Consider the following 19,727-nt stretch of genomic DNA (forward strand, 5'->3'; position numbering starts at 1 on the left):
CTGTAACTTATCATCCTTTAACCAAAATTTGAATTTTTTTTGTTTAAATCTGTTTTATTATTTTCAGACAGTACTGAGCACATATATGGTACATACAACTCTAGCAATGACTGCACAAATTGTTGATAGAACTGCAGATCGTATCTGTATACACTGAGCTACCCACATTACCATGAGGCAGAATGTAATAGTACAGTGCTACTACGTACGCAATAATTGCCGTTGGTGAACACCGGCAAATGCTCCAGGCTTCAGCATATTTTGATTACAGAGCTAAACAATTTTTTACTGTTAATCAAAATTATCCAACATACACTTTTTATACGGCTAGCAAAGAAAGCCTCTTGTTCCAAGCAGTCAGTCGCAGCTCTCCAATACTGCATGCGTTATACACACATATTTAGGCGAGTATAAGCACCTACAGTGGTCATTTATAGGTGGTTCAGTACAACTAAAAAGTGCGCAAAAGGGATGTACCCGTTGTCAAGAGGCACATCATGGTCCCCATCCCCTGCAATGCCACCCCCATCAGCATGGGAGTCATGAGCCAGTGAGGCAGAGGGCATTTCAGTGTGTAGGTCTGCCATTAAAGCGCCCCAATGCGTGGCAATAGGGTGTTTCCTGAGACCCAAATTGTCCTGTCTGTAGGGCCATACTCTGCACCTGCGCCCAATTTATAAAGGAGCGCAACCAGGCCGTAGAACAGGAGGAAGGGGTGGAGGTATCGGGGGATTTCCATCTACGGGTAATGAGGCGTTTGGCCAGGATTAGCCCTAGGTCGATGACTTTGTATTTCTTACCCCTGCGATACCTCCCTAAGAGGCACACCTCCCATGTGAACGCAAGGACCATTTCCGTACCATGCAGCAAACGATCCGTTACAGCTTGCCAATAGTGCACGAGTCAATCTGACAAAATGTTTCGTAATTACGTATATTTTGCACACCCAAACTCAATTTCATGATTCTATGTAGTTGATGAAAAAATAGGAGTAACCGCGTGCCTGCTTTTTCAGGTCCATCCTCTGCTTATTTCGTACTGCTCCCTTCTTTTTTCCTAGCCCAAAGGCCAGACACCACTCCAGAGGCTGGACCAGGCTACATGTGGCCTATGGCCTGCTTTATCTGTCCTAGAGGAAAGAGTTTAGGCAGTATTGATCCCAAACGCAACCTTTGAGGCTGGATCAGGCTCCATGTGGCCTACATACACGGTCCTAACTATGCTGGAGGGAAGAGAGTAACCCTAAAGGCCGGCCTGGCTTCTTGCCTTGCGACGCCTTTTCAATATTTTATGCTTTGCACAATATTTACAATTCAGCTGCACTGCACACGTGCATTTGTAGAATGTGATTTTCACATTAAAGATTGGCCATAGTTAGTGTAGGCCTTGATTTAAAATGGTTCATGGCAAGTGAAATGTTTCTCTGTCTGCTGTACGTTTTTCCTTTCTCTTATTTCAGGAGCCAAGTTGCTGCAGCAAGTGTTAATTAAATTCTACTATTATCGCTTCGTCCAGCTCAAGATACTCCACCGGGTTTACATGACGGGGCCAAGGCTTCTGCGTATGGGTTATGCTGAGGATGGGTTGTGTAAGCGTGGGTGTGGTGCTTTGGCGACTTTTTTGCATATTTTGTGGGAATGCCCGAAGGTGGAGCGATTCTGGCGTGGTGTGCATGAGGTCCTGCGTCTGGTTACGCATGTCGCGCTGTTGCCTGAAGCGAGGAGATGCTTGCTGAATGTGTGGGAACCAACTGATTACTCGGTTCCGCAGACGCGATGGGTGACTCTGGGATATATGATAGCTAAGCGTGACATCGCTCAACTGTGGGGATCCCAGCGGCCCCCGGCGGTGTCGGCCTGGAAAGAACATATGGATTGGTGCATGTTCCGAGAAAAGGTGGTGTATGTGGCGAGGGGCAAGCCAGGGGCGTGGGTGAAAATATGGGGCCCCTGGAACGCCTACCGCGGGGGTATCTGCGAGCCACCACTGCTGCCTGCTGCCTCACCGGCTCCGTCCCCCTAGTTGACCCCCTCCCCCAGCCCCGGGCACAGAGTTCCCCCAGTCCTGGACTTATTTCCCTTCCCCCTCTTTAGATTCCTGTGGATGGTCGGGGTCCCTCATTTGAGGAGCACGTGCGGTTACTCCTGATTGCGGGTTGCCTTGCGGGTGTGGTTTTTCTATGTTGTTGTGTTTGTATAAAATGAAACCGTATTGTGGGCTTAGAGTCATGTGGCCCACGTCGTTGATGCCTCCTGATTTACTTCTCTGCAACGCCAAGTGCCCTTTTGTAAGTTTGTCAGGTGCTCCTGTCACTCTAGCGGCCGGCCGGAAGGTTGTAGGCCCATACTTGTATATACTTGAGATTGCAATAAACGGTTTCAAAAAAAAAAAAAAAAAAAATTCTACTATTATGTTTTTAGTTTGTGTGAATGTTTATCTGTATCCATGGAGAACTGAATAATGAACCTCTAACACAGGCAAACCAACCTTCTCATCCTACTACAAAGTATCAGTTGAAAGTCATCAGCAGAGAATTCCATTGTGTGATGACTGAGAAGGAAGCTGAAACTAGTTTATATCAGAAAGTGTTCAACTCGGGTCAAGTTCACGCTATATAAAACTCTGTAAAATAAAAATAAAATAAATAAATCCTGATTGGTTCTCTTCATGGGAACCATAAGTAGTTGCTCCTCATTGTAAAGAATTATATGGATTTAACTGTGCATTGCTGAGTTAGCTAAATTTAGATGCCCTTTACCACCCTTCTCAGGCGGGATGCTTTCTTTTCTCCTGCCCAAAGAGCTAGAATACTGGGCAAATACATTTCCCACTAACCTCACCGAATCTTCATTTGATCAGTGGCGTAGCTAGGACTTAGGCAGTTCATGGCGCCCCCTGCGTTTGGCACCTGCAGAGCCAAATGTACGGGGGAGGGGTTGCTGGCGATTCCTGCCGCCGCCCACCCGCAACAGCCACAGGTAAGAGCGGGAGGCTGCCAGCCACCACCCCCAAAACTCGTGCCGCCTGGGGCGGACCGCCCCCGCCCCTCCCCCACCCTTGCTATGCCACTGCATTTGATTCTGCCTTTTAGAGGCTTTACTTGCAGAAACCTTCTTAGAAACCAACTTAGACTTGTTAGCCTGCCCTATTAGGGAACTTCTCTTCATGGGAAGCGGAGTCTGCTTGATTTGATTTACGACAACTGTAAGCAGTTTGCCTTTGTATTTGCTATTTTTAATTGATTTGAATTATGTTAACTGATATATTCATGCATGGACTACTGACTTTCGAAAACAAATGATTTGAGTTTGTAACCTTGCTAATCTGCTAATAAACATTTATGGTTTGCACATATACTACTCTCACTCAGCATTGTGAGGCCTAATGTGATTCACTGTACTTTGTGTGTGTGATTTGTTAAGTTGCTCCTCAATACGGGACTAAAGGTCCGTTCGCTTTAGTGCAGCTCGTACTTGAGTTTTCACCGAAGATCACCTCAGTGCAAATCCTGCTGCATCACTGCCTGTGCTGGGGAAGGGAGCAGCAGATACTGACTCCAAACACATCCCTCAGGACTGGACCAAACCCCAAGGGGTCTACATCCCTTCTTACCTGGCCTGAATAGAAGACAGCAGCTGGTATAACCCTGGGTCGACCCGTAAAGTAGTTTTGTACTCCCGACACATGTTGCAAAGCTGAAAATGCAACAATGTGGAGTAAAACCTATGAGAGCAAGCATGCACATTTTCAGAAAGCTGCACATTTTCACAAATGTTTTCAAATTGCTATGTGACTAAAAATTTGCAGGGGGAAGATAAGCAATCTTCTTAAACAACTGAAAGTGTATATTGTTTCTCAATGTAATGTCAAAAGCAAGCAAACAAAAACAAACAAACTGCATGTACTGCATATAGGCACAAATCATTTTATTGAGCTCCATGGAACGCAAGCTATGAAACACACATTTTCCACTTTGGAGTAAACACAAAAGATTCCCCATTAGTCATAACTCTTAGCTCCACAATACAGAGCCCATGTCTCCATAATAATGCACATCTGGTACAAGCAGGACCATTAAGAAGGAAGGGGCCGAGCAGTAAAGCATAAAAGATGTAATGTTGTCATCCTAGTCACCAGAACACATGTCCCCTACTAAACTCATCCACCACCCCCACCCCATGTGAGGATCCCTGGTCCATGTGTCCATGAACAGTGTCCCTTATCAAAACCTCCAAACATAGCCTCAGAAAAAGCATCTAACCATCACAATACAAAACCACACACTATTGCGAAGGATAAGCTAACAAGAGAGTTGCTGGCAGAATCCAACTGGGTAAATACATATTTTTTCCTGTTTAAAGTTTACTCCTAAAGATTTTCCCGGAATCTAACAGAGGCTACAATGCCTCTCCATCCCTCCAATCCTAACGGCCTTCTTCCTTGATAATGTCTCTGCGCACAAATCACAAAATAGATTGAATCGGTCCTCTCAGAATAGCACAGTCTCCTTTTCACTGCCACCTTCAGCACATCCTCCCTCTACTTTGAAGTTCTTGTGGTCACCATCACCAGAACCGTTGCCCGTTCTCAAGGTGTTCAAGCTTAGTCCCCACCAGTATAAATCCCTTTACCATATTGGACTTGAAAGATATCGAGTCCTGTACCTCCGTACAACTTGCTCTTGATCCCCGATTGCCACCCTGCCCATCAGCAGGGCTCGTTCCCCTACCGCCAACTCCTTACCATTAGCAGGTTCTGTGATCAGCTTTCCTATGGAATTTGTATCCGATAAAAAAGCTTGGTGCGTCATCTCCTGCCTGCCATGGAGGCATGAGGTTACAGTATCAGAAGTACCACTTGCAGGCATGAGGCCACAAAGGGCTGTCCTTGTACTAATTGTCCTTGGTCCAGGTGTTCGTGTATCACGTATTCATATTCTACATTGGGATCCGGCATTGACTGGAGGAACAGTGCCCTTCAAGACACTTACCATCTCAGCCAACGGTTGGCATGGGGAAACAAAAAGCCCATGTCCTCTACTCCCTCCAGCCGCCACCAACACCGTGTGGATCCATGCACCGGGGGTAACTTTGGGCTCTCTTAATGGGCCACTAGCCGCTTCAGGGTGGTCACCGCTGCTCCTGTCCTCTGCCACTCAATGCACACGTTGTGCTCCTCTGTTAGGCCAGGTGGCACCACGAGATACCTCTGCTGTTGACACCAGCAGCGAAGTACCAACAATGACTTACACTGGAGGCCCTATGCCCCCACAGCTCACAGCCCAATTTAAAAACCCTCTCTCAAATCATGGGGAAATCGTAATGAGAGAGGAACTGTGGCCGAATTGAAGAGCTTCAAGAAACCCCGCCATCTTGGTTGGGCTAGGCCTACCCGCCCCTCCTGATGAAGCACATTTAATACAGCATTCCTGAATGTTTGGAAAACAAATTAAAGGAAATATGCAGGTCTCTCCAACGTCTCGCATATCTTTCATCGAAAGCCCCCATTCGTGCAGCCAGATGGCAAGATTTTAGCCCAGTCTCACGCATCGCTCAAACGCTCCTGTATCCCAGTGTCAGGGTCCCTGCTTCAAGTTTAAACATGCGCTGTAGGGGCACAAATACAAGCCAAACTGAGTTATAGGGGGTGGGCAGCTTCCAGTGGGGACTCTTGCTAGGCAGCTTCCCAACAATACATGCCTGCAAAGGACTACTGCTCCATTAATCTAGCTACTCATCTGAGCTCCTGTTACACTGATTTAGTAATCTGAGACTGCCGCTAGCATTGTCTTTGCTGAAAGTTGCCATTCTAATCCCACCTCCTTGGGCCCAGTCCTTCCTCCTCCTTTCAGAAGCTTCAACACACGCTCTGTGTGGAAATTCAGGCCAGGCTAGAAAATCAATGGGGAATTAACAAAACTCTGAAAAAATGAGAAGTTTGCATTTCTTCCTGAACTATCTACCACAGACTTGGACAGTCCATTCTCACAAATCTTAAAAACATGAGAAAGCAGAATGTGCACTCTTGCAGGGGTATGTGTGGCCCAGTGCATTAGTGAGTGTTTTATCTAAGTGAAAATAACCACGAAAGGTATGCGAAGAAAGTAATTTTCAGCCTGGAAAAGGGAGTAGGAAGGTTGACTTCTGTCCCAACCATGAGGCCTAAAGTAGAAATACAGACCCTCTTTCTGGAAGAGTATGGGGGTCCTTAACCCCTCGCAGCTCTTGGTCCAGAAGGAAACCATTCACAACCCTCCACTCGTCCAGGAGGTGAAGCCTCGTCTGGAAGTACCTGGGTAACTAACTCAGGAACGAACCCAGAAGGACATTGTTAAATTAAGTATAGTCTAGATGTCATTGGAAGCGGAGAAAGAACTGACGGGACTAATGATGTGCGGTCATCGAAAGAGAACCCGTTGTGTATGCTGATTTCCAGAAGTGAATAACCACTCAGAAGTAAAAGAATGGCTGAAGGCTACAGTTAGTGAGCAGCTACCAGTGGTAGACGTAGTGTCCTCCAGGAGGGTGTAGCCACTCAGTATGCTTGAGCACTGAAAAGGGTGACTGGAGGTGTAAAATAGCCAATTTTTAGGTTTGGTGTGTAATGGGGCACGCGCCATTCTTGGCGACCATATTGTACAGTATTCTACACATGCTCTAATGGGAATTGGTTCACCTTCTTTCAAACATTGATTTCTTTAGCTCAAGTACCTTCAGCTACGAACTTGAGACACTGTCAATCACTTCTTAAATAAGGCCCCAGGCGCATTTTACGCTCCTCCATTCCATTGCCTGTGTTGGGTGGATCCTTCGGCCTCATTTGAAATGCGTGAGGAACTACGTTCAATCTGGAAAGTACACTGTGTCACCACGCATTTCATTATTTATTTCACTAATGCATTGTATGCACAATACAGTCATTCTTAAGTACTGTGCACGGAGGCAAAGAATTTTTTTTTTCCAGAGCTCAAGTGCCATTGTAAAACCCATTGGAATTTTTCCAGTAATGAATGAGGATAAATTAGTGTCAGAGTAGGGCTCGTTGAGCTGAACTCAAGATGCCAGGTAACGGAAGTAAACAGATATTTTCCTCCCACTGCCGAGAAAAAGAAGTGACTAGTCTCCCCAGACCACATTAAATAACCACTTTTACTCATTCTATTCTTCTCCCAAAATATCCCCTACCTCCACTGACTCATCGCAAACCTTTACTACTATGAACTCCCAAATAACTCTTTCCGAACGCTTACCTCCTCTATCTGTCCTTTATCCAACTAACCGACCCTCTGACTCATCCTAAACCTCTTTTACTACTATGAACTGCCAAATAATCATTTCTTAACTCTTCCCTCCTCTATCCTATTCATCCAACTAACAGGCTCACTTGTCCACCACCCCCAATAACTTATATTTCCCTCTACTAATCCACCACTGTCCTACCTTTGGGTTCCGGAGTAACGTGCTACTCGCCGGAAAGCACTTCAACACCTCGTCGGGGGTAGAAAATGCTACATAAATACAACAACAACTATAAGACAATAAATAGCAGATTAGATGTTGTAAGTGATATATGATCATCCCATAAAGACAGCAGCAGAGGTAGGCAACCAGAAGAGGCATTTGCCGGGTAGGGAATATCCATGGTCATCTGGTTGAGTCTGTAGCATTAACGAAGACTTTTTTAGGTAGTACCACTGACAACAAACCTGCTCCGTTTGATGTTCCAAAATAACCACGTGCAGTGCCCATTATTGCTATCTGGAAGGATGACCAGCTCAAGGTGGTACCACTGAAGGAATCAGAGGGGAGAGAGGCGAAATGGAGAGACTTGGGCATCTAGTCTTCAAAAAGATTGCAGGGGCCTGCGCATGGGTCGAACATATGGGGAGTTGAAAAAAGAAGGGACTCTTGGACAGATCTGCCAAATACAACATCAACAGCAGCAATTCAACGAGCTGGCAGAGTCTATCAAGTCCATTTCATGTGTTGCACAGTGGAGGCAATTTCATGAGCCCAAGAAGCTCAAGGGCAGCCCATGGGCAATCGAGGGATGCAAATGTACAGGCTGACCTCAAAAGTGATGTAATAATGCAAGGGCAGGGAACTTCTGTGGATGTGAAATTGAAAGGTCCACGGTTACTTTGTTAAACAGCATGCTTTATTTTTAAAGCACTCTTGGGTTAGATTAGATTAAAGTTTTGCCTCGAATCTTTCTTTAGTCTCCTTTTGGTTTAGGCTCACTAACCACCCCCTCAAGCATGTGTACATTTTAGCAGTGTTTATCTGAGCACATCTTTGAGGCAATGTCGTCATCCTTCTAATAGCAAATGTTTTGGTGAAGTTCTATTCAACACTTTTTTGGCCCTGAATCGCCTGCAATACAAAATGTTAGAATTTCATATTTATTTTTTTAAAGCACATAACTTGGGTCACTTTTTTCCAACTTTTACAGCTGAAAGTTACTACCTGGCAGTGGCCATCTTTCTCCCTCTCTACAATTCTCTGACACATTGTAAGTGAAAGAGAGAGGTTGTGTGTGTGTGTGTTTAATCTGGCATGAGTGTTTTAAAAGTAAAAAGTTGGACAAGAGGAAGACAGTAGTAAATATATGGAAAACCTTGACTAGAGAAATGGGCTTGTAACATCGTCTGACTCCCAAACACCACTATGGGAGGGCTCCAGACTGCAGTCAGTTAACGGCTGTTGGACTTGGCCCTTCTGGCAGGTTCACCCCTGAACTTTTTGCTTTTACTGGTGACCTGGTGGTAGTGATTTTTGGTTTCTGCGCACTTTCCCTGTGTCCCAGAGTAAAGTGCGTGTGCACTCTGAGTGCATGTGGTGAGATAGGCCTGCCCTCCCATAGGAATGCATGGGGAATGTATGTGTCCCTGGTAGTTCCTGATGCATGGGGTGTGCAGGCTCGAGTTTGGTATGTGCGGACTCGGGTGATTGAATGCTTCGCAATGATGTATGATGCGTGATTATGTCATGTGCGGAAGTGCCACTTCTAGGAGTTGGCATATTAGTGTAAAATGTGCAGTGACTGCCTGTCGCGTGATTGGCTGGCTGAGGTCATGTGACGGGCTAGGGAATACCCAGAGTCAGGAGGAGTCACCCAGTGGTGAATAGGGAGATCAGCACCTAGATGGGTGGGAGGAGTCCACCTGGGTCCTGAATAGGGCTGGGTTTTCCCCACACAATGCTGGCTCCGCCCCCTGTGGTGCGACTGATGACCCTGGCCTGCACTCTGAATAGGGAGAGGGGCTGAGCAAAACAAAGTGCTCAGGAACCAGTTGTAACTGGTTCACCCCTTCCCTGCACCCTGAGACAAAGGGTTTTACTGTATAAAAATGGGGCTGTGTCCCCACAGAATCTGTTCTCTTCCAGGATCCTAGCAAAACCAAAGGAAATGATGGACGGAGTGTTGAACATTGCAAGCACTCACCCCCAGTCAACTGATCTGGGTTTAATCCATCACCATTCTTTAGCCCACTCTGCCACCCCAGTTCAGACATGGCCATATGCCAATCAGTTTGACCCTGTGCCTCATGGGAACAGTCCAGCCCGAACTGCCAAGCCATGTCTTCCCTGGACCGGAACCAAGCTTCCTAGGACCGGTTTCTGGCATTTCAGCCGTCTTCAGCCAGGCTTGCTTGAATCCAGTGGCAAAGTGAGCAAGGGACTCACGTCTGAGCATACCCTGCCAACTTATGGCGAACAAAGCAAAACCAAAGGAAATTATGGACGGAGTGTTGAACATTGCAAGCACTCACCCCCAGTCAACTGATCTGGGTTTAATCCATCACCATTCTTTAGCCCACTCTGCCACCCCAGTTCAGACATGGCCATATGCAAATCAGTCTGACCCTGTGCCTCATGGGAACAGTCCAGCCCGAACTGCCAAGTTTGCCTGAGGGGGGCTGCTGCTGCTGCTGGACCAGAGGACCGCCACTTGGACTACCTCCCTGCCTGGAGGCCCAGTGAGCTGGCTCTGGATCCAGCCTTGCCCCCCCCCCATCCCTGCCTTGCTGTATGCAGGGGAGAACTTTGCTGGACTTTGTTTTTTTCCTCCTCTAAGCGCTGGGAGCGCTTTATTTGTATCCCTAAGCGCCTGGAAGCGCTTTTACTGGACTTATAGCGCTAGGAGCGCTTTATTTGGGCCCCCAGCATCAAGAAGTGCTTTCCTTGAAAAGCGCCTCCATTGGAGCCCGTAGCGCGGCGCTACGATAATCAAGGAGGGAACCCCGACGTAGGGATTCCCCCGCTTTTGCCGGATTTAAGGCGGGTGCCCACCCCGCATTGTGGCACTCGGTGGCGTGTGCCTACCCCGCTTATTTAATTATTTCATTTACAGGTGCCCACCCCGTATCGCCGCCGTCACCGGGAACTCTGGGCTGCCGCGCTGCCTGCGGCGACCCGGAAGCAAAGGGAAGTCCCGCCTGGTGGTGGGCGGGGCATTGAAGCCGCGCTCTGGGTGAAGGAAGCGGACGGGAGCATACCCCGCGCTTCCCTGAGGAGAGAAGGAGAGCGAGCCAGTCTTCACCCCCGCCGGAGGGCTACCGGCCACAGCAGAGACGACGCTGGAGTCCCCGGAGAGCAGCCCGGTAAGTGTGTAGGGCTGGGGGACTCCGGGTGTGTGCTGTGGGTGCCGGTCCCGGACCGGCATACTCCTTGAGCGGCCCCCGCGCTCCAACGTGCAGGGACCTTGTTGTTGAGAGCCTCGCCTGGCTCTTCAGCGTTGGGGGCAAGTAATTTGTGCACAGAGCCCCCGAGGCTCCAACACATACGGGGGCAGTTCTCTTGGTGTCCAGAGCGGCCCCGGAAGGCAGCGGGCCGCTCCGACGTACGAGGACACGGACAGTGATACTGCCTGAGAGGCTCCAGCAACTCGGGAGCATTCTTGTTTTCAGAGCCCACGAGGCTCCAAAAAGGCGAATTCTTTCAGAGCCTAGAAGGCTCTAGGGGGCATTTCTAGTTGTTTTGAGCCCACGAGGCTCCCCCATTGTCGTAGGGCATCCCCGAGCCCAGAGAGGGCCCAGGAGGCACGCCAGTGCCAGGTTCATTTTCCCAGCTGCCCAGCACTTAGTGGGCGGCTGCAACGTTTAGGTTGTGGCCCTCTGCGTTTTGGCTTGCACAGCCTGCGCAGCCTTGCCCTGACTCTCCTGGACAGGGCATCCTAGCCCCAACAAGGCCAGTTGGCCTAGAGACTGCCACAGCTGGTGGCTAATGTGAGTTTTGCGCTATTGTTCCTAAACCTGCACCTCTGAATGTGTCTTTATGCGTCATGTGCCTCGTGTTTCCACCTCTGAATGTGTTGTGATGCATCATGCGTAATGTATGTGCTAGGTTCTAAAGTATTATTCCTATGTTCTAAGTGCTAATTTCTACAAAGTGCTAATTCCTGACGGTGGTCCATGTGGCCCTGTCCCCTGTACATATAATCCCTTGTAAACTCTGCCCGTGCCTGTTGGCACATTGTAAAGTGTGTGTTTTTATCTAATGTGTTTTGGTAATACAAAGGCTATTTTTATATAATACCTTGTGTGGAGTTTCCTTTGTGGTGGGCCTTGGGTGTTGTTGCTGGGTGCGCGCGCAAACGCTTTACACATCGCCATCCGGGATAAGCCTGACTGCTCGTGCCAAGCTACCAAGGGGGTGAGAGCAGGGGTTATCTTTGGCGTGTAACTCCCCAGCCCTGACTAGAGTGGTGGTTTCTGCCTGGCTTTAGCGTAAGCCCTAGCCAACCAGAAATCCCATTTCTAACAACGGCACTGCCGAGATTTCGGTGCTGGGACGCAAAATGGCCTGTCTGGTTTCGTGGATGTCTGGGATGACACCTTTTCACACCCAAGGGAAGACTACGACATGTCCGATCATCAGTGGCTAAACTATGCGAGAATAAGACATGCACTTAAGTAATCAGTGTCCTTAGATGAGGAAACATAAGAAGACTCCCATCTAGAGTATAGACTCCTAGATGGACAGGTGGTGAAGAATCTGATATTGTTAACTTATGGCATACTAAGGAGAAATAACCAAGAGACTTCACGGTAAATGGGGAAAGGACCTAGAAATGTTAGAGGAAGATGACTGGCAGGAGTTGTTGGAGTTCCCTGAACAGGAGGCGATAAAGGCCAGTTTTAGATTGATTATATTACACAGAGTGTATTACATGTGTGCCCTGCTGCACAAGATAGGAAGGGTGGATACAACGGATTGCCTTTGAGGTTGTGGTCAAGTGGGCACTTTCATACACACACTCTGGAGCTGCCACCGCATTCAAACATACTGGGAGGAGATAAGAATATCACTGGAGACGGGAACAGCGTGAACGTTGCAATGAACGCCAAAACAGGTACTCCTGGGATGTGGGACCCAACTGATTGCTCCAGGTATCAGAGGCAACTGAAAGATTTAGGATGTTTGGTTGCGAAAAGGGATATTGCACAGAGATGGGGAGCCCGCGCCGTCCCGACGCAACAGACCTGGGTAACCGGAATGGAATTTTGTAAAGTGATGGAAAAGGAAATCTATAAAGCACGTGGGTGCATGAAAATATTTGACAAAATCTGTGGAGGGTGGGAAGGGAATGAGGGATGCGCGTAAGGGGAATAACTGTATAACAGGGAGAAAGTATCTCAGGTCCCCTCATCATCAGGGAGAAACTATGGCGGGAACTTTTGATAGACCCTTGTGATCTGTATAATGGCCCCGGAGCAGAGGGTGGCCCATCGGAACATGTTTAACTTATCACTGTACAATCAATATTTAAAGCGGTCATAACACAGTATGTTTATTGTTATACCAGATATAACAAATACAAATAATTATTTTAAAAAGTTGGACAAGAGGACAGACGGTACACTGGAAAAAATAAAATACAATTGTTGCCTTATTCTGGGCTTTTGTTGTAGGATGGTCCCTGCCCAATAAAGTGTTAAGTGAATTTCCCCGTTAAGGTTAGTAGGCTGTCAGATTTTTTAAGGAAAGCAATTTGTCCAAAAGTGGGACTTGGGTGGCAGTACTCAGGAAAAAAACGAGACGTGTGGAAAGAAAGTAAGAATGTCATAGGTAGGGATATCTCTATGAATGACAATAAGAGAAGAACCTGGTGCAGTCTGGTCCGGAAACATGAGCAGGTGGGGAAATTGGAAGTCAAAGGCTAGTATTTTTGTGTTCCATTAATTATAAAAATGAATTGCATTTAAAGCGTCTTTCTTTCCCTTTTATAGATATATTTCCTATTTAAGGGCGATTTGTTAGGTTGAAAGCTAAAGTTTGTTGAGTCGCGCCACTTCTAAACTGCTGCGCGAAGGTTATGTGTGGTATAAAGTGGAAACATAGAAGCGTTTCCAAGAAAACTTTCGGCTTGTGTACTCTAGCTGCAAAGTCCAAATTTTAAATAAAGGATTGCTCGCTTAAAAAAAAAAACAGCTAAACGTAATATATCACTTGTGATTTGTTTACAGCGCGTCTGTTGCAGGTAAAGAAATTGGATTTATATGTAATCGGTGCAATCAGGAAACTCTGTGCGCTAATTGCCAACAGATCATCAATTATAGCATATTTACGTCATGCCATCAAAAAATCACGGCATGATTAAAAATCAAAGCAGAACCCATGTGCAGGCCATTACATTACTCCTGCGTAGAATGAACAAGTCCTAAACTCCTTTAGCTGCACAGACATCTTGCCAGCGCTCCAAACGTTCCTTTTGTTTAATTGTAGTTTTCAAGTTATGAAACGGTAAGCTCCGGACCGGTAACAAAAGCCATTTGAGCGGGTTGCCCGGCAAGCATAGCCCCAGGGCCGGTGTCTGTTTAATCAGCCAGTGTCCTGCGGTGTTTAGGGAAGTGGCCTGTGGTTAAACAGAGGAAATGCCAAGGAATTTTAATAGCCCAAATAGGCCCCGTGCTTCCTACAGGGGCTGACATCAAAGGCTGGCCTGCCCCCGAGCAGACAGTGTGTCACAGAGGTCAGCAGTCACCTCACAGCGCGGCAGCCGTGTGACAGCCGACACAAAGCCCGACAAACGCCGCACAATGGGCACCCTCTGGAACTGGCCTGGCAGGTCCGTTCGCGGATATCTGGGACGGCTTTGGTGGTAAAAGGATGCGCCACAGATCGGTAACTCGGCACCTGGAGAATGTGGCCGAGACCCAAACAAAAAGGGTTTGCCCGGCTATTGTGCCAACCCCGAGACGGGTAGAGTTTCAGCAGGCGAGGTCTCCGCTTTCAAAGGGCTCTCTGTGCGCTGCGGAGCACAATAGGGCCAGGCCCTTTGAAAACAGGGCCCGGGGGGCAGAGATATTCGCTGTACACAGCAACTGTACTTTGCACAAAGAGGAGCGCAAAATACGAAGGGAGCCCTGTCCCTCTGACGGCTCCGGGTCAGGGAGAATAGAAGGGCGGTGAATATTGTGAGAGGCTTGGCGTATACTTGGTACTGCACACACTGCGTAACCCGACCCCTCCCCCGACAGGCCGTCTTAAACTTCAAGCAATGATGAGGCTACATGAAAAACACCTTGTGAGGGGCAGCTAACAGGTCACTTTGGTGAACCACCCCACATACTTTTTTCAGTCGAGTGGAGTCTCCAAGAAGGCGGCCTCCCACATCCATCTAAGGGTGAACGGGCTTTACTACTCGACTTGGAGCGCAGAAGTGAGAGCTTAGCACGGATATCCAAGAGATGCGATCACATCTGGCTGGTAAAAGAGGGCGCTCTTGGCCAACACAATTGTTAAACGAGAGACGCTGAATAAGGGCTCCGCAAATTAGGGGGGCCCGAGATTAGGCCCGGGGTGTCATGCCCTATCTGGGTGACGCTGTTGCCAATTAGCACTGGATTTATTCCCAGAGAAAAGGGGCCATGGGTGCGAGCTGCTGTACACTGGTGGGGACACAGGGCTTTCTGGCCCTGCCCTCACTACTGGGCTGACCATCCCAATCTGGCGGTAGTTTTGGGGGGTGGGGGTTGCAGTCCAGGCACCAGTTTGGGTGATGTCCTTGCATAGCCCCCCATGGGTGTGGATGGTTTCGCCCACCAGAAAAGCTGCTGCAGCGTAAAAAGTCAAATTCCCCCTTTGTCACAGACCAAACATCGCATTAACACACTCACTCAAATACATTCATTGGTGGGGCCCATAACACCAATAAAAGTCTGATGGAATGGAAATGCGTGGATTGGCTCTAATGCTGTACGGTCTCCTGCTCTCCAATGTGTAAATCCTGTAATGTGATTTGATTGGTGTTGGAATATATTATTATTTTAGGTTCGTGGGAATACGGATTACAATGTATTAGCATATGAGGAATCTGGATTAACCTGGTCTTGGGTGAAGTACGATATTGGGTGTACTAAGGTGTTGCATTTTAATAAATATGACCGGTGGCAAACGGCCTAAGACAAACGGCTCATTGGTAGACAAAAGCAAGGAGGAGACCTGTCCACTGGAACAGAGCAGTACCCAGGAGTCTAGTGTAGAGCGCACACAGAACCTGAAAATTAACACCGGCATGGCCTCTTTGTGCCACGCTATCTGCGGAATTGTCTAAGCCACACAAAAGGATTATAGACGAAATGCTGAACATTGTCAAACATTCAACCCAGTCACAGATCTGGGTTAAATCCATAGTTCTTTTGCTCACCAGGCCGCCCCAGTTTGGACCCAGCCATATTCGAATCCGTCTTGACCCTGCTCCCCATGGGAACAGTCCTGCCTGAACTGCTAGGCCAGGTCCTCCCTGTAACCAGAAACAAGCATCCTGGGGCGGGTTTCTGAGTATCACCCCTCATGAGCCAGGCTAGCTTGGATACAGTGGCATATGTTTCAGCACTCCGCCCATCATCTTGTTGTGTTTGCTTTGTTCACCCTAAGTGGCCAGGGTATGCCTAGATGTGGGTCTCTTGCTCGCTCTGCCACTGGATTCAAGCTAGCCTGGCTCATAAGGGGCGTTACCCCGAAACCGGTCCTAGGATGCTTGTTTCCAGTCCAAGGAGGGCCTGGCAGTTCGGGCTGGACTGTTCCCATGGGAAGCAGCATCAAGACTGATTTGCATATGCATATGGCTGCGTCCAAACGGGGGAGACGTGGTTAGCAGACGAACAATGGATTTAACCCAGATCTCTTGACAAGGGGGGATGAAAAGTTTCAGCACTCCGTCCATCATCTTGTTGTGTTTGCAAATAGTCTAAGTCCTCAATTCCCAACTGCACCTCCTCTTATCACCATCACCCATGAGAACATAATGAGACCACATTGAGGAGGACAAGTGCCACTGAAACACACATCAATTCACCCATGAATCCAATGGTACGGACAACGTATTCCACAACATGGGTTGCTGAACAATCACAAGAATTGAGTTCCTACGGAGATATCTGTGAAGACAGCTCTCAACCTGCAGATAACAGTAGGTGGCACAGAGAACACACTGAGATCAGAGGGTGTCCTGAAGAAGACCGAGAACGGTAGCCAAGAAAAAAGCTGGTGCTAATTGACAGCCGGGTGTTAATGGGAGAGATGTATGGCAACAAGACACCAGCACAATTTCAACATGTACACAAATTTAGAGAGATGAAAGAATCATGCCCATGACACAGTAACTTTACTACCACAGCATGATAGCCTTGTGCAAAACATGCTTTAAATACAGTTACCACATGTTATGCCCCATTCATTTGTGTGATATGAAAATATGGAAGAACTAATAAGCTAGAGTAGAATTACTACTAACAGGATGTTGTACCACATTTTGCACGGGATGCCTGTTGCAGGACTATCTGGGATAGAGAGCGGCCATGATTAGATAGCACAATGACACTTGGGCCTCAATTAAAAGTGCGGGTTATATTGTGACACCTGTGTATGTTTGCACCGTGTCGTAATTATGAATGGGTTGGAGTTTTGCATCTGGAGACGAATATCGGCAGGTCAAACTAGACAATATTTACTATGGGGAAAAGCCCAGAAAATACAAGGATGTGCTGATTGGTGTGGTAAGCACTAAAACCCACATGCTAGTCGCCATTTTCGCAGCAAAGCTTTCAATCAGCATTATTTGTGGCATCCGATCAATAAGGGTCTCCAATGTATCATTAATTATCTGGCATGATCAATAACCCATCACCAGGTCACTTGTAATCTAGGTCTAATGGTAAAACCAGTGAGGGGGTTGGGTTAGGTGGCCATGAAACTGACCACCCACTCCTTGGTATGTGGAGCTATTAATGGGACAGGCCATCACCAGACTCTGAGTTCACAGGATGCAGGGACCTGAGGAAGGGCACTGCAATACCACACACAACAATGAGAGTGTTGCTTGTTTCTTATCAGAAGAGGTTTCTCGAATTATAAAGTTGTGTGATGAAATATCATACGTATAGTTGTGTACATTAATAGTTAAGTACTCGAGTCTGCGTGCTTGCAGAAATTTAAAAAGGAATAGTCCCATCCGTTTGTTAGGAAAAATATAAGACAGGCAGTCAAACACATTGCCTACTCTAATGCAAATACATATTTTGATTTTAAAAATCACAGCATTTCAAGGTAAATGGTAGAGGTTCAACCCCCACAAACTGTTTCTACAGAATTCAATTACAGCGTGGAATTTTGGCCACTTCATTGTGCATGTCCAACAAAATAAATATGGGAAACCCTACTTAGTTAAGTAAAAATACTAACAGGATCATCACATACCTTCCAAAAGGCCTGCGGAATCAAGCGCAATTCCCCACCAAAATTCATGTAATGTCCACAACCAATGCGGCAGAAACCTTTTGGAACTATGCAAGTGGAATTTCAACAAAAAAACGCATATGTTCAACAACACTAAGTTAAAAAGCTGCCTTTCAAATATGTCGACAACACGAAGCTAACCTTCTGTCTTCAAACACGCCGATGTCATGAAATGCTATACGAATGATGCAGCCGCGAAACCTTTCAAGAGGGACTTAGAGTTCCCCAAATGCACCTTTTAAAGTTCAGACCACAGACTGCGGGGCCCTGTTTGATGGAAAAGACAAGGGCTGCTCCTCCTCCCCTTCCGAATCAACAAACAAACCGGCGTCTGGTTTCCTGAAAACAACAATCTAGGAAGCAGCCTTCCTGAGGGATGAAAGCGCTTCAGGAGTCCCGCCCCCCCCCCCCCCCCCACCGCCTTAGCTTGCTATAAAGCCAGGGGTCTTTAATACAGAATCCCCCTACACAGTGTTTTTCTACAACCCTTCCCGGGGTGAGGGGTTGGGGTGCTGGCCCCTCGTATTTCAACCTGTAAGGTCTCTGCATGGATGTCCCCCACGATTAGGGTCGTGCCCACCACGTTTAGGGTCGTGGCTACAATTAGCGCAGCGGCATCAAGGCCCCTTCCATCCCATCCCAATTAGTGACTGTTTTAGTACCAAACAAAGAATTGTTTTTTGGGGGGGTGGGGGTATATTTCCATGCATTTGGCCAAAGGCACTCTTTCCACGACACAGGCCAGTATGAAACGATAGCATGAAGTGAAAAAAAAAAATTCTGAACTGCTCCGCGACAATGCATTTAAATTACATGTATAGCGCTTATTGATTCTAACGGGGCGTTATAAAGAGGGTAACGTCGGAGCTTCTCGCGCACCAGCGTGGTGTATTGGAAGGAATTCATTTTGGCTAAATGGACCCGGTACGAAAGAATCAATATAAGTAAATGCAGTCGGTAAACAAGTCCAAAAGTCAGACAAGACAGTGCTCAAAAGGATTGTGTCTTGTTAAGACAGATTTCATAAATCCAGGTGCCCAAGTTCTTTCCCCAGAGTGAGCTGGGGATACTGAAAAGCGCTGGGGTAACTGGATGCACAACTGGCAGGTGGGCGCTGCTCCAGGGGAGGCCGGGCTTTTTACAAAAACTAAGGTACTGCGCTCTACAAACACCCTCTCGTTACCAGCAAGCTGCAGTACAAGGCGTTAATCAAAGATGCAGCGCGCAGGCAACGGGACTGACTATTGTGCGTATGCGTGCGTAAGGGGCTTCCCAGACCACTACAGTGAGGTGACAGGACGGGTCCCCTGCTGCAGTCTTTTAACAGGCTACAGTCCAGGTGTTCTCTGCACAGCCGGGGTACAGAGCTCCCCAATACACCCTTCTAACAAAGCGCTATGCACAGCCGGGACCTGTGGACTTCCCCAGGTGATCCAAGGAAGAAGGCATGCCCGGGCCAGCGGACTTCCCCAGCTGGTGCAGGACAGACATGCCATAAGGTGCCAGCGCACACCCAGCCCGGCTTACCTTCGGCCCGCACTGCTCCGCTGCGCCCTTGCGGGGGCTCGCTGCCGCCTGGGACACCCTGCTGCGCAAACAACATAAACTGAGGAGAACCAGGGAGACGAGCTTCAGCAAAGGTGCCATGGTGCGCAGCCTTCCAGCAACTGCTGCGATCTGAGGAGCTCGATGCGCATGCGCGCAGATTGCATGCAACACTTCCAAACTACTCCTGCTTCTTCGCTGTCCGACACGCCCCCAACTTTATGCCACGCCCCCTTTTCTTAGGCTGCGACTCCCAAACTTTTCAACACGACCCCTTCACCGCTGTGCCCGAATCGTTGTCCCCCTCATTCTCAAAGTACTGCTTCGTGCCATTACGGGTCATTTCACGCCCCCCTTAGGCCCCAGGTGCCGCCTCACTTTTCTGCTGCGGCTCCCTACCGCGACGCCTCGCCAGCCCAGTAAACTTCTTCGCGAATACCT

The 19,727-nt window shown here is 47.9% G+C and overlaps 1 protein-coding gene across 1 annotated transcript in view; it reads right to left on the reverse strand.

Annotated features, from left to right (window-relative positions):
- IL17RD (interleukin 17 receptor D) overlaps positions 1 to 19,443 on the reverse strand; it is a 219,243-nt gene extending 199,800 nt beyond the window's left edge. Inside the window, exon 1 of the mRNA XM_085624665.1 lies at positions 19,269 to 19,443. Coding sequence (XP_085480791.1) covers positions 19,269 to 19,388 — 120 coding nt within the window. The 5' untranslated portion in view covers positions 19,389 to 19,443. The remainder of the gene's footprint in view (positions 1 to 19,268) is intronic.
- Positions 19,444 to 19,727: the final 284 nt, after the last annotated feature.

This window comes from Triturus cristatus, chromosome 9 (genome assembly GCF_964204655.1).
Source record: "Triturus cristatus chromosome 9, aTriCri1.1, whole genome shotgun sequence".
NCBI classification, from domain to species: Eukaryota; Metazoa; Chordata; class Amphibia; order Caudata; family Salamandridae; genus Triturus; species Triturus cristatus.